The 13,924-nt window shown below is 54.7% G+C and overlaps 4 protein-coding genes across 4 annotated transcripts; 1 reads left to right on the top strand and 3 right to left on the bottom strand.

Annotated features, from left to right (window-relative positions):
- Window positions 1–1,385: 1,385 nt before the first annotated feature.
- BDZ83DRAFT_265101 (uncharacterized protein) lies at window positions 1,386–3,478 on the bottom strand. Its single transcript, XM_060502021.1, has 8 exons — window positions 3,252–3,478; window positions 3,093–3,191; window positions 2,859–2,890; window positions 2,771–2,802; window positions 2,667–2,718; window positions 2,549–2,615; window positions 2,348–2,495; window positions 1,386–2,291 (listed from the first exon to the last, which is right to left on the bottom strand). The coding sequence occupies exons 1-8, from the start codon at window positions 3,297–3,299 to the stop codon at window positions 1,765–1,767; spliced, it is 1,005 nt and encodes a 334-aa protein (XP_060366222.1). The 5' UTR covers window positions 3,300–3,478; the 3' UTR covers window positions 1,386–1,764.
- Window positions 3,479–4,324: 846 nt separating this feature from the next.
- BDZ83DRAFT_574969 (Anp1-domain-containing protein) lies at window positions 4,325–5,484 on the top strand (the record flags this gene model as incomplete). The annotated part of the gene is made up of 2 exons (XM_060504760.1): window positions 4,325–5,407; window positions 5,464–5,484. 2 exons carry the CDS (start codon window positions 4,325–4,327, stop codon window positions 5,482–5,484), a joined length of 1,104 nt encoding a protein of 367 aa, XP_060366221.1.
- Window positions 5,485–6,412: 928 nt separating this feature from the next.
- Window positions 6,413–7,126, bottom strand: BDZ83DRAFT_574943 (ubiquitin-conjugating enzyme; the record flags this gene model as incomplete). The annotated part of the gene is made up of 2 exons (XM_060504755.1): window positions 6,413–6,738; window positions 6,850–7,126. 2 exons carry the CDS (start codon window positions 7,124–7,126, stop codon window positions 6,413–6,415), a joined length of 603 nt encoding a protein of 200 aa, XP_060366220.1.
- Window positions 7,127–8,384: 1,258 nt separating this feature from the next.
- Window positions 8,385–11,294, bottom strand: BDZ83DRAFT_561075 (uncharacterized protein; the record flags this gene model as incomplete). Its single annotated transcript, XM_060503560.1, has 1 exon — window positions 8,385–11,294. A coding segment is annotated over one exon (2,910 nt), but the record flags the coding sequence as incomplete, so codon positions are not given.
- Between the last annotated feature and the right edge of the window lie 2,630 nt (window positions 11,295–13,924).

Below are 13,924 nucleotides of genomic sequence, written 5' to 3'. Positions count from 1 at the left end.
GACGCCGACTGTCCCGAGCCTGACTGATTAGGCCTTGTGTTGGCAGCGCTCTCTTCGACGTCGTCAGTCTCCCTGTCACGTTCAGAGCCGTCTGACGCAGGTCTCCTACTTGAGTCTGATCCCTGTGGCCGCGGCGGTCTCCTTCGTTGCTTGGGTGGTTGAGACTTTGGTCGAAGCCGTGATTGTTCCTGGGAGTGGTTTGGTGTAAGTGAGGTGTTGTTGTTGTGTGAAGATGGCGCAGGGCCCTCCGTGTACTGGGCTGATTCCATCCCGTGTAAGTAATGAAAAGTCTGCCCAGTAGACCCGGTTGATGGATGACGACGGAGTAAAAGCTGGTTAAGAGTTGGCTTGATTGACCCAGGATATGCTGAACAGGACGATGGTGGTTGCGTGTGTTCCGCTGATCCCAAAAGTCAAGATGTAAGAGCTTCGAGGGTTGAAACAAACCCTCGTGTCACGCTCTGCAGGTGGTTTGTCTCTTTATGTGTCGATCGTTGTTCTCACGATTCAGTCGTACAGCGAAGGGCGCAAGACGGGCCTTCGTGCTCGGGAGAGGTGATATAAGTCTGTCCTATCACTAACAGCCGTCATATTGTTGCGCTTGCCCTATCGTCGGTCCGTTTAGGGTCGCCAAGTCGATGGTAGTAATCGGTGTCTCCGTTGGATTAAAGTGTGGTCGTGTCCGTGTTCACGGTTCACCGTCGACTCTCCATTCCGGTTGCAACGATTTCCAAGGTTTGAGGTGACGGTGGGAAGAGAGAGGCAAGGTAGACGCCGGCAGAGAGTTGGAGTCTTGTGGTGGGAAACTTGGGGGAGAGGCGCAGACTGGGGGCCGGGGAGAATGAGTGGGCAGTCAGTGCCAGAGCTTCTTCCTGCGACGTGCAAACGCGGGCGCGGGCGAGGTGCATGCACCCTGACGTTGCAGACCGGGACGTGCACTCAGCGGGGGGCCTGGGGCGACATGGGCGATTTTTCTTGGTTTTTGGAGGACCGTTGCCAAGTTGCATGTCACACTCTCACATGCATGGAGGGTCCCCCGGCGATCGCAAACTTGATTTCTTAGGGGGGCTGCGCAAGGCGGCTCACTCGTGGTCCTCCCCAGATAGGCATGTCCCTTGTTTTGACGACTGCGATTTACGGGCACTGCAGTTTACATACAGACAGCCAGTCCAGCCAGTCCAGCCTGTCTCACCCACACCGAGACATGCCCTGCCCTTTGCCGCATACCTTAGTTGAAGATGAGCCCAGTTGGACAACCAGGCCCTGGTACCCTACCTAGGAACAGCCGCTACCATCGACAACTCGTCCTTGTTGAGTTGCTCCAGTCTCCGGGGGGGCCCAAAGCGGCGAAAACGGGGATCCGCAAACCTACCGAGTAACATCGGCAGGAATATTTCAGGAAATCTTTGGTGGACCACTCGGGCAAGTGGGCACAGAAACCACGGAGGCAATGCCGAAGAAAAGGGTTCAAGACTCCAAAATCCTTGATTGGTGCCCTGGTTCACTCGAGTCCCTGATTTTGGACCATGCGCGGACTGTAATCCGGATTCAGAACAGGCTCTTCAACAAGCTGATGGTGTTATTGTTGACTTCTATAGTTAAGGGTCCACAATGCTTTTGGTGGAGGCGCACAATGGAGGTTTTTTGATAACTGGCTTTCCACGTGTCTCAACCAGACTTCTCCTCTCTCGCACCTTGGTCTGGTGACTGGTCCGAGACATTCCGTGCAGCATAAACCAAGGTCAGACTAAGCTGTACCAGGGTTTACTCGATCATATCGATATCGTCGTTCGCGGCGGGTACCGCGGCAGCGGCAGCGCCACCGTTCGGCTGAGGCGCAGCCTCTCCGGAGTTGCCTCCGCCAAAGTAGTCAGCCATCTCGGCATCCAATTCCTCCTGTGTCTTCCGAGTACGACCGTCTCTACCCGAGCGGCCACCTCTTCCGCCTTCCTGGTCTCTGCCGCCATCTCTACCACCATCTCTGCCACCGTCTCTACCGCCCTCTCTGCGAGCTCCGGGTCTGCGTCCTCCGCCACCGCCACCGTTTCCGCGCCGGCGGGGCATAGGGCTTCGCGAACGGTTTCCGCGGTTTCCTGGGACGTATCTGTCAATGCCTCTCTCAGCAGCCTCGTCGACGTCGTATCGTCGTCCAGGAGACATGGATCTTGACCGGCCACCGGGAGCAGAGATTCGCTCTGCAAGTGGACGGCCCGGCATCACCGCCGAGTCAAAGGGGTTGCGAGATCGACCGCCAGCTCCACCACCCATGATTGACAGTTTGATCGGTTGGCCTGAGATGTTAGTCTTGAGCTGCCACTGACAAAGGGAGTAAAAAAAAGGCACTTACCGTTAGCATTGGCACCGTCAAACTGCTTAATCGCGTCCAAAGCATCCTCGCGGGACTCCATCGTAACGAAGGCAATGCCCTCCGAGCGACCAGCGCGGTCATACTTGAGGTCCAACTTCGCGACAGGGCCGATTCTGTTAAATAATTCCTGTACAAACTTTAGCCGTGACCACGTTATTCGTCACCTTCAGGGGGCCGTACTTCCAAGTCTTCAGGAGTCAGCTCATAGTGGATGTTCTCGACGCGGATTTTCGAGCTGCTCGAATCCCTGTGACAATCGGTTAGTGTATGCTCGTATCAATTACTGCGCCGAACTTGCCTTTGCTCAGGCTCATCGCGTCTTCGTCGAGGGGCCGGCGCACGGCGGATGTCTGCTCCGCTTTAGCTCATGTCGTAGGTGTAGTATAGAACCTTCGGTCGTACCGTGCTCTTCAAATCGATCGTGAACCCATTCGCTGTTCGCAGGGTTAGCCCACTGCCGGTTTGGGGGTGGGAATTTACTTGGACTTACCTATCGAGGTTTCTAGGCTCGTCACGGAAGGACTGTATCGCAGGATGGCGACACCTGTTAGCTTGGCCCTTGCAATCGACAGGTACCGCTCCCGGCCTTCAACGAGACGGTCGGTATGGAACCGAAAGCTGCGCGATAGTCGTGGTCGACCGGGATGAGGAGGGAGGAGGGTCATTCAACCTGGACAATCAGCCTGGAGATCCACCAGGTGACGGGTTGTGTATGGTACCGTACCTTTCTAACGCCGTCGCGAGGGTATTCCTGACGTTCGCGTTCGCGTCTTCGGGGTGCACCTCTACCGTTTCCACGGTTGTTGCGAGGGCCGTCGCTCTTCTGCAATTGCTTGAGTTAGGTCCGAGGTTGCGTATGGTGCAAGGCTGCGAGCTTCCTTACCTTCTCGCCGAGGATCTCGTCGAGGCTGCGGTCCAGCTTGTCCGCCATGTTGATTTGTTGGGTGAAATTAGGTCCAGAAAAGGATTGATGCAACCCAAGATGTCGGATTGGGCGGTCAAAGTCTTGCCTCGGTATTGTGGGAGGTGAACTTTAGTGCAGGGTGTAAACGGACAACAATGCTGATCGCGACTCAAGTGACCGAGTGCGGTAGGCACAGCTGGTAAAGGCAGGCACGGCTGACTGCGGATTGAATGGAGCATCCGACCGCCAAAGGGGTGTGGCGCACCACGGTGCGGCAGGGACAAAAGTGGGTATGTGGCTGGAGGACTTTACTGGAACTTTGCTTGATTGGGTTAGCACCAATTGACTTCGAGATGCAGAACAGGAAATGTGAGAATAGCTCCCCATGTTTTGGCGCCTGGTGGGCTCCCCACTACAGGTCTCAGGGGTCCGAGTAATCCATTCCATTCGACCCACTTCAGATTCCCAGTGGCTTCCCATCCACCGTTATCCACTCATTCAGTGGAGTGAACCCGCAAGTCTACTGTGTAAGCACCAAATAGCGCTGCTGGTCGCAAGCTTTATAGGCGCTGTCTCGCTTGTCTCGCCTGTATCATCCGTGCCGTCAGCGCCCTGCATCCCCTCATGTGAGGCAGGAGGATCTCTCGGCCCGGAATTAGTCCTCGAGGGAGATGAAGCTAAGCCCCTTTTGTCGTCTGAAGTGTAACTTTACTGTAGAGCTGTCCTCCCGATGCGCCTCCCTTGAGTTGACCAGCCCGCCAGAAGTAGGAATCTCGTATCTGGCCAATTTCTTCACTCCCTCGGCGAGAGACACACGAGAAGGAGCGCTCAGTGTCATCTTTCATATCTAGTGTATGGCACCCCCAGTTTCCTGCGACAAAGGAAAGAAAACCGACCTGCTCTTCCAAGGACCCAATACCCGCGATAACTAAAGCTCGCTTGCAGCTTCGCGAAAGCCAAGCCAAGTCGACAAACCATCGAACGACCACCTCTGATCCCTCCACAACCTTTATGATTTTCGCATAGTCTTTCTACTCATCAGATTGCCCACCATGGCCCGCCCCATGGGGTCAGTTCGCTTGAAGAAGGCGAACCCGGTGACCCTCGTCCTCGGCGCCGTCCTCTGCATCTTTATCGTCGTCTTCCTCGTCGGACCCTCCAAGTCAACAAAGGCAGAGCCGGCCGGTACCGCCTCCCACCATCTATCACCTCCTACCGCCCCCTACCGAAAGAAGGCCAAGGGTGACACGAGACCGCCGCCCGTCGTTCGCTACAACCTCAACAATGTCACCATCACGACCGATCCCATCGGCAACCGCGAATCCGTCCTCATTCTGACGCCGATGGCGCGTTTCTATCAGGAATACTGGGACAACCTCTTGAACCTCAACTACCCCCACGACCTTATCTCCCTCGGTTTCATCCTGCCCAAGACCAAGGAAGGAAACGCGGCGACGGCAGAGCTGCAAGAGCAAATCACAAAGACCCAAGGCTCAGAGAAGAACCGCTTCAAGAGTATCGTCATCATGCGCCAGGACTTTGAGCCGGCCATCGTATCCCAGGACGAGGGCGAGCGGCACAAGATGGAGAACCAAAAGGGCAGGCGCGCCGTCATGTCAAAGGCTCGCAACTCGCTGCTCTTCACGACCCTGGGCCCCCAGACGTCGTGGGTGCTCTGGCTCGACGCCGACATTGTCGAGACGCCGCCGACTCTGATCCAGGACCTGGCAGCGCACGACAAGCCCGTCATCGTCCCCAATTGCTTCCAGCGCTACATGAACACGGAGACCAAGAAGATGGAGGAGCGGCCCTACGACTTCAACAGCTGGCAGGACAGCGAGATTGCGCAGAAGATGGCCGAGACGATGGGCCCCGACGATATCCTGCTCGAGGGATATAAGGACATGCCGACATACCGCGCGCTGATGGCATACTTGGGCACCGACGAGAAGGACAAGTCGGTGGAGATCCCCCTGGACGGCGTCGGCGGCACTGCCTTGCTCGTCAAGGCAGATGTCCACCGCGACGGAGCCATGTTCCCGCCTTTCTCCTTTTATCACCTCATTGAGACTGAAGGTTTCGCCAAGATGGCGAAGCGCCTAGGCTGGCAACCGTTCGGACTCCCGAATTACAGAGTAAGTAGACCTCGTCAAGATGTCATTGATCTACACAACCGCTCACACTACTTCAGGTTTATCATTACAATGAGTAAGGGCTAGGCATCGGGATGGATGTGATCTGGGAAACAAAGAGAGCAAAAAAAAGGAAGAGTACATCACGCCTTCCATCTACGGGTGTTCAATGGAAAACAGAAAGTTGAAACATCCCCCACCCACCTCTCAGTCGCCAACAGCATCGGCGGCGGTATTACGAATTTTACGCGCAGAACAACCCGTTGGAAAGAGACCCTACATGACCCTTTATCCCTATGTGCAGATTACCTCCTTTCTTTCGTATCTTGCCAAACAAAATTGCGTTCCAATTTCTTCGGGAGGAAAAATGGCGGCGAGGATAGGGCAACAGGCGTTCTTTGTAGTACATTTCACACAGCAAACTACATAAACAAATCCGGGAGTCTGGTGGAACATTGGGGGATTAGCTGCTTGAAGGGGGTGGGAGAAGGCTTTACTGCTTACAAGTGGCTTCTTGAGGGTGTAAGATAAAATCAACGAAGCGCCGCGAGGAATCGAGAGGGGGGTGTAGTGACGGACCGTGGGTTGAGCAAGATATCTGCGGCATTAGAGAGAGAGCACCGATTTCATGTTTTCAAGGGCTCTAGTGTGATAGAACAAATGACATTTTTATCTCAAAGTGAGCTTCTTGCTGCAATTTTACAATCTGTCATTGAGTGATGATGATAACCCTCTGGATGCTCCCTACCAAACGAGCCTTCCGTCCCTTTCCGTCCCATCCCGTTCCATGTACACTTTATATATATGATGGTGTCAAGTTATCTTATTCAAAAACATAAGCCGCTGCTGAAATCCAACCCAAATTCACTCCCTTTAGAAGACTGGACGACCTTGGTCAACCAACCAGCCAGGCAGGGCGACTTTCTCCCAAGTCACACCCTGCCGCCTCCAAGAATAAGATGACGGAAGGAGCCGTCACCCAGCAAATCACCTTCTTCCTACGCCCCTTTAAAGCCCCTCATACCGCCCCTCGTCATCGCGGCACCAAAACTCGACGAGCGCGCGTGTGCCCATTACGTCCCCGCCGCGCAGCAGCGCCGCGACGTCGACGTTGAGCGGCGAGTCCGTCTCCGGGTACGCCAGCAACGTGCGCACGGCGCGCACGCTCTCGAGGATACTGTAGGCCGGCGTCCAGGCGTCCTTGAGCAGGTCGAGGCAGATCTCGCCCGTCTGCAGCGCAATGTTGGCGTGCACCACGGGCGTCGCGAAGCGTATCGTCGGTGGGCGGATGGGGTAGTCTGTCGGGATCTGGATGTGTAGGAGCCAGCGGCCCTCTGTTTTTATTCGCAAAGGGTTAGCTTTACTTCCCGAAGATGCGAAGAAGGGGTGATCTTGCAAGGAAATAAGAGAGAGAGGAGAGAGAGAGAGAGAGAGGGAGAACATACCATCATACCCGTTCCCAATCCCGCGCCCGTTAACAACAGCCTCCCACGTCAACAGATCGTCGTCGTCGACGGGCCCCAACCTCTCGATACCCCTCTCCTCCTTCTTCTCCGACCGCCACACGTCGAGCTCCTTGATGAGCCTCTTGATCGCGCCCCGCCCGTCCGACGTGGACTTTGACTTTGACTTCTTGCCGCCTCGGTCTCGCTCTCCTCCTCCTGGCGCCGCGCCCGAGGGATTCGTCTGGGAATCGGGCAAGTTCTGAATGCGCCACGACATCTTGGAACAGGTGGAATCTGTATCTGCTGCTTGCAATCCGGTTTGCTCGCGCAATGGATGGATGGATGGAGGGGGATAGGACCTATGATTCGACCGATGATGGCCTCTGGAACTTATGAGTCGCAAGTAAAGGGGGTGGAAGACGGTCAATTGGTATGTAATCGAGTATGCGTTTTTCTGTTTGAAGACGATGGTCGAGTAAGATCTCGGAGCAGGCTGGCTGTATGGATACGGGTAGCTGTTGATAACCTTTTTGGATGGGGGAAGCTTTGGGGCAATCCCCAAGCCGATGGGCTGGCTGGGTTTAACTTAGCTACCTACCTTAGCAGTAGCCGAGCCTCCAGCTTCCCCAGGGTGCCAATGGGACGTACCTTGTGACGCGACAGGATAAGTGGGTCCCGTGGGTTCAGCCGAGGTTTCCCAGGCCGGCCGGCTCTCAACTCCAGGTTCAGTCCGGCATCTAGCCAACACCGTCCGCATCGTCCGTAGACCGGCGAAGTTACGTTCCATTTTGTTCCTTCTCGTGTCATTTCGGCCGTGTCACTGAAGCCTTCACAATGTAAATCCCTAACCCTAGTGTCATTGATGTGCATCCAAGAGGGAAGATTCAGAGTGACTCTCAGAAATATGTTCATTAATATTTGTCTACGTCGCGATTTGTGCCATTTTCCATCGTCTAGAGGGCTGAAACAGCCGGCCGGCCAAAGAACTATGAGAGACACTGCAAATGTGCCTCGACTTGTCTGCCTCGCCAAGTTTTCGCCTTCCTAAATTCGCATTTCATCCCCGATATGTCCAGAGAACGGAAACAAAACCATTGAACTACATGTTTCCGGCCCCCACAGTTGTCACCAAGACATATGGCCGCGAACCTGCTATGCTCATGCAACTTGCTGCTCATGCTATCATCACAAAGAACGCCGAATCCGTGTCCCAAAAAGCCGAGTCGTCGAGGTTTCCATCTCTGCGCGTTGCGTAAAGCATTGGTGACGACCCGGTGATGCTTTTCTTTTGCTGGCCAGGCTGCGTCGGCAATGTGGTTGCAGACGCGAATCCTGTCCTAGCGAAGAAAGACATGATTCCGCCAGAAGGATCTGGTCGGAGAGAAAGTGTAAAGAGTTGTACAATAATTCCATATACATGCGTCATGAAGTCACATTTGTTGTATGCGCTGAAAGCCGACTGTATCGTGGCCAGTCACCCTGACTCGTTGGCGTGCGTCTCCCATAGGGGTCTAGGATGAGACCTCCTCTTTGCTGGGCTTCCAGAATCGCATCATTCGGCTGAGTCGTTTCGATTTGCTGGACTTGTGCTTCTTGTCACCCTCGCCATCGTATGAGACCTCCATTGAAAGCTTGCTGCGCTCCCCATGAGAACTGCTGATAAGTCTACTCAAACTGGCAAGGCTGGATCGCCGCCGCCCGAAGGCTGCTGAAGATACTGAGACCGGGCGCTGTTGGTCGGGTCGTATGGGCTCCTGTCGCAATTGAGAGCTGGTGGGAAAAGAGCTGTCCCTTGTCATGGTCGAGTGACTGGAGGTTAATGACGGTATATCTACGGAAAGCCTGACTTCTGGGCCCGGCTCCCCGAGAAGTAGAGATTGGAAGTTGTTCTCCTCGTTGACTGAAGATGGTGCCGTAGAAATCCGCTGAGCGTCGTATGACATGGGCGAACGGGGTGATGGGAAGGATGAGGCGTGGCTCATTGAATAGGGGCTGACGGGAACGTGCGAAGGAGTCGGCAGGTGGAGGGGACTGACGTCGACAGGGGCCAAGTCCTTGCTGGCAAGAATTCTACGGGGAGACGGTGTTGCGGAACCAGTAGACTCTGCTTTTTCGTTGAAGATGGAACCGGTACGAAACTCGGGGATCTGGGCAACGGGCTCTTCAACAATGACGTCCTCTTGCAGGGGAATGGGCGCCGTCTCCGCGCTCATCTTGGCTTCTACTTTCGGTGCGTCCGTGTCAGTGACCTGATCACGGCTGACGCTGCCATCAGGGCCGCTGGTGGGAATATCGTTGAGAATGGGCTGCTGGACTTTGTTGGTAGCGGGCGGTGTCGCCTCGTCGCCAGAGGATTCCGCGCTGTCGTTGAACTCGCCTCTGTTGGCACGACTGCTAGTGTACAGTGATGCGCACTTGCCAGGGTGCTCGTCATCTTCTTCATCCTCCTCGAACACGTCGGCCATTGTCGAGCTGCTGCCAAAACGATGTATGCCAAATCGGCCCACATCGAATGGTACCATCTCAGGGGCGCTTTCAGCGCGGCGGTGGTAGTGCATTCCTGGTCCGCTGAAGCCCTTCATACCCTGTGCGCTGTGTAGCTGGCGCTTGGTAGAGGCTGCGGCTTTTTGGGCGGCGTCCCATTCAGGGTTATTCGCAAGAGGCGTGTTGAAAGGACCCAGTGCGGCATCCAGATCAATCATGGGGAAAGATGCGTCGTCTTGGGTCGAAGCAGGGCGCGGCTTCCACTCTTGTAAGCTCTGAGGTTGGCTAGAGGTGTCTGTCACCATGAGTGTAGGTGTAACCGGTTCGGCATTCACTTCCGGTTCCACCAAGAGTGTGAGGGGTTCATCCTTCTGCTCGATTGTCTCAAACTGACGGGCAGAATCGCCCGTGAGATCCAGGTCTTTGCACTTCTTGTTCCGCGGTTTGCTCTTTCGTGCTAGAATTGATCCTGCCCAGTTCTTGACCTTCTTCTTCTTCTTGGACTTCTTGCCGTCTGCGCCCTGGCCGGCGGGGTCCGAAAATTCTGAGAAGCCTCCCAATTCCGGGTTGGGCTCCGAGGTAGATGAGGAAGATGAGCTGGTTGGCTTGGATCCAGAATCTGAGGAACTGGAGCTCACGGGTCTTGTGCGGAGTGGTGCCGCAGTCGCGTTGAAAGGGTCCAATCCGAAGAATGACCACCTTTTGGGAGTCTTGGTTGGACTCGGCATTGGGGGGTCGACAGAGCCTGCTTCAGGCACGTTGATTAGGGTAGGTATGGAGTTTCTCCTCCTTGGCGATGCCCCGACTGATTGAATGCTCTGGGATCGTTCCAAAACTGCCCCGGCAGTGCTGGGCCTGGACTCGTTGTTCTGGCGAGAAGGAGTAAGCACCAGAGGAATTATAGGTTCAGTCTCCACATGTGTAGTTGTCGTCGGGATGGAAATGATGGACGAAATGCTTCCAGATACCGAGTGCCCTCCGGGTCGAGCTGTAACTGTGCTGGAAGTATCGCTCGACACCATTGATAGCGGGCGTGGAATGAACTCGAGGGTATCAGAGAACCCAACACGAGCACGCGTGACTGGCCTGGCTGCGGGTGAAGCCCTGCCACTTGATGAACCCGAATCCGCAGTGACTGGCCTGGTAAGCTCTCTGGGCACTCTGAGGGCTGGTTCAGATTCAACGCCCTTCAGAGTCTTCTCGACCAGACCTGCATTGTGATGATCTAAACGTCGGTCAAATTCAGCTGGGCTTGTAGGAGCACTATTGCCCCTAAGATTACCAGGCGCTGAAGGCTGGACAATGAGAGATAGGTCGTGGCTTGAGAGCGCAGCCGAGCGTCTGTGTTTATGGCCGCGGCCGCCAGGAGGCTTCGGGGGCAACGGGAAGTTTGGAGACGCAAAACCACTCTCGGATCGCGTTGGGCTTGTGCCAGTTACGGTGATGGAATCTCCAGAGCGAATGCTTCCTCCTACAAATTCGCTCCCTCCTCTCCTATGTCCGACTCCAGTTGGTCTTGCAGGTGATGCCGCTAGTCTCGGGGACACAGGCGGAGGGGATAGAGGCGGGCTAAGCAGAAGGGATGTATCTGGGGACAACGAAGCACCGGGATTGAAGGTGAAATTGGGAAGCGCGGGTGATCTTGACGGCCGATCTGCTGCTTCTGGATTTAAGTTGAAGGTCGACCGGTCTTGAATTTCGATGGCGGACAGCGGACGTCGCCCAGTCGCTCTCGAGAAAGATGAGGGTGCAGAGGCCGACGAGGGCCTTGCCGGGAAGACGAATGGTGGATTTGGTAGTGGAGGCATCGTGCGTGGAGAGTGTGGTCCGGAGAGTGATGATGTTGAGGAAGTAGAATTATCCAGCATTACTGGAAGAGAAATCGCTTGCATCGAGGGCTCGTCCAAAACCTGTGTACTTGTGGCTATCATCATTCTCTCAGGTCCGACAGTGGTTGCCATGCTTGACTGAGCCGCGCTGCGGCTACAGATTTGATCAGCAACTAAAAGCGGGACATAAAGAGGACGCAAATGCAAAATGGTCGTCGTTGATTGAGAATGGAGGATCGTTTGGAGGACGACGCGTCAGGGGCGTTTTGCGAGGTGATGGAGGATTTGGTGATTAATTCTGCAAGATGGCAGATTTAGCGAGTTGATTCTTCTTTTCGTTTTTGATATGGCGAAAGAGAATTGGAAGAATCGATGGGCGAGTAAACACCTTTCGGAAGAAGTCGAATGCGGCGCGGTGACGATGGGAATTGGGCGAAGTTGGCGTTCACGATTGCGTACGTGACAGAAGCGGTCGACCAGGTAAGACAAATGCTATTTATCGAATATGAAAATTGAAGGTGTTGTTAAGGAGCGGACGGCACAAGACCAGAAGCAAATCTGCAAGATCTACAACTAGAATTGAACCACGAAACAGAAGTCAAGAAACGACGACGGCCTCGAAGGGTTTTGGGGGGAAGAGAGTTGATGGGAAGAAGGAGGGGGTTGCGACGCGGAAGACTAAAGAGAGGATGGGATGGATGGGTGGATTTAGGATTAGAATTGGGGACACACACACACACACACACACACACACAACAGCGAAGAAGCGACGAGTCGGGTCCAGCGGTCGGGGTGTGTTGGCGATGGGAGAAAAGGGGGGGTGAGAAGACAGGGATGGAGAGGGTGTGTGGGAGGGAAAACCTCAGTTGGGTTTGGACTGGCTCGGGGAGAGGGGGGGCCAGTCTGCAGAGGAGGAAGGAAGCCCAGGGGGAAAAGAGGGAGAAGGAGCAGCAGGAACGACTACGACCAGGGGGCGTGCGATTGTGATTCCAACCTGGAAGTCACACTCAGGGCCCGGACAAGCAAGGCAGGGACGACCAGGGGCTGCTCAGGTTGATGGGGCAGCAGCCGTAGCGCACTCGCATTCATCACGCAGAGAGAGGCAAAGACAAGTACGAATGTCCGCGCCTGATTTACTATGCAAAGTAAGGTACCTCTCCTATGTACGCATACAGAACGGGGCAGACAGACAGCCAAGAGGCACCTCGCGTCACAGGATTTGACAGAGCACACCTCACTCAGCTTTGAACACAGGGAGACAAGGACCAGTCATTGGGAGGTAGGTAGGACTCTTGGTAAACAGAACATATTATGTATAGGCAAGCACTGCAAGGTAAGTATTCTCTATTGTTCAGGAAAGACATGAATCCAGAGAGTCGTGTCGAAGCAAAGTTGTCTATGTGAGGCGGTTGGAGCTGAACAAAGTGATCGAGTACTCTTCATTCGCTGTTTAGGATAGTTGTTAAAACCCGTACGCGCCCACATTCGGTTTCCTACCTACTACTTTGTTGAGGCGCAACGCGCCGTACGTATACCTTTACACACAGAACAAGGCCATGCATGCTCCACAGTTCCAAACGTATCATCAGTAGTTCATCAGGAGTAGCTGGGAGATTCAGATCCCATCAGTGAAGCCCCTGATTCCCTACTCACATAGACGCTTCCAGATGGCATTGGCAGCCTCCGTATTCCGTACCTGTCTTGATTGTGTCTGTAACCAACCTAACGTGCAGCAGTATCGCTGTGCTGCCCTGCAGTCTGCATGAAGTACTGCATTCACGCACACACGTTGCCGCAACTAGACGGGCCCTGACAGGTTGGTGTTTTGCCCTGCAGCTATTTCTGCACTGAGTTGGATGCGCCTGCCAGCCTGCCTCTCGCAAACCGCCCACCTCACTCAAAGCCACTCAGTTCCTGAGCAACCTGACCGGGTGGCCCAGGTCCAGGTCGTTGAGCAGGGCACGGATCGGATTCTCTAGCGTATGGTGCTTCCAGCAGTTGTACGGAGTGTGGTGAATAGCCCTACTAGTACCGAGTAATCGTCGCTGAGGTGAGTTGACGGTGAGATGTTGGCTGCCACACCTCTTCCTCCCCTCCTCCATGCTAGCGAGCTCTAATACCCGTACCAGTTCGCACTAAGACTCGGCCGTCGTTAGGCGACCACAGCCCAGGCCCATCTTCTTCTGTTTCCTGACCTTAGCGGCGGGCCAGTAGGTCGTTGGCTTGTTTGGCTGGGTCGGCTTAACGAGGTTGCCAGGCAGAAGCTGGCACGAGAGGACTAGACAGAGCGTAGTAGAGTCTAGAGGACCCGCGAAGCTGCACCTCAGCCGTCAATGGCAACGCAACGTCTTCACCGCTTCGTGTGGCCTCAAACACACGTTCGCTATTGCTTTCCTTTGTCTTCCATGCGCGTACGCCTTCTACTGGTAAGGTAAGCTCATGGTTTGGGTGAAGGGAATCTGACTTTTATCGAAATGGTTTGACGATAGTTCTGAGACTGGAATAGTGGATCTGGGCTTGCAATGAGTCGGCTTGCTGCAAGTCAAAAGAGAACCTAGAAACAGAAGTGGACTGAAGGCAGGGAATAGAGGCGCTGAGAGTTCAGTGCGCTCTGTGTCGTGCATTGTGTAAGGGACGGAGACCACGGTACCCTTGGGCTGTTGTGTACTTGATCGCGGTGCAATAGTGAATTTCCTGTTAGCCACCGCCACTGAGACTGAACTTGGTTTCCTGCCCTGCTATTACGGAGTGTTCGTACCTGA

This window comes from Colletotrichum acutatum (genome assembly GCF_030867785.1).
Source record: "Colletotrichum acutatum strain CBS 112980 chromosome Unknown BDZ83scaffold_34, whole genome shotgun sequence".
Lineage (NCBI taxonomy): Eukaryota > Fungi > Ascomycota > Sordariomycetes > Glomerellales > Glomerellaceae > Colletotrichum > Colletotrichum acutatum.
The sequence above is the reverse complement of the archived record's forward strand: the minus strand, read 5'-3'. Positions and strand labels throughout refer to the sequence as shown.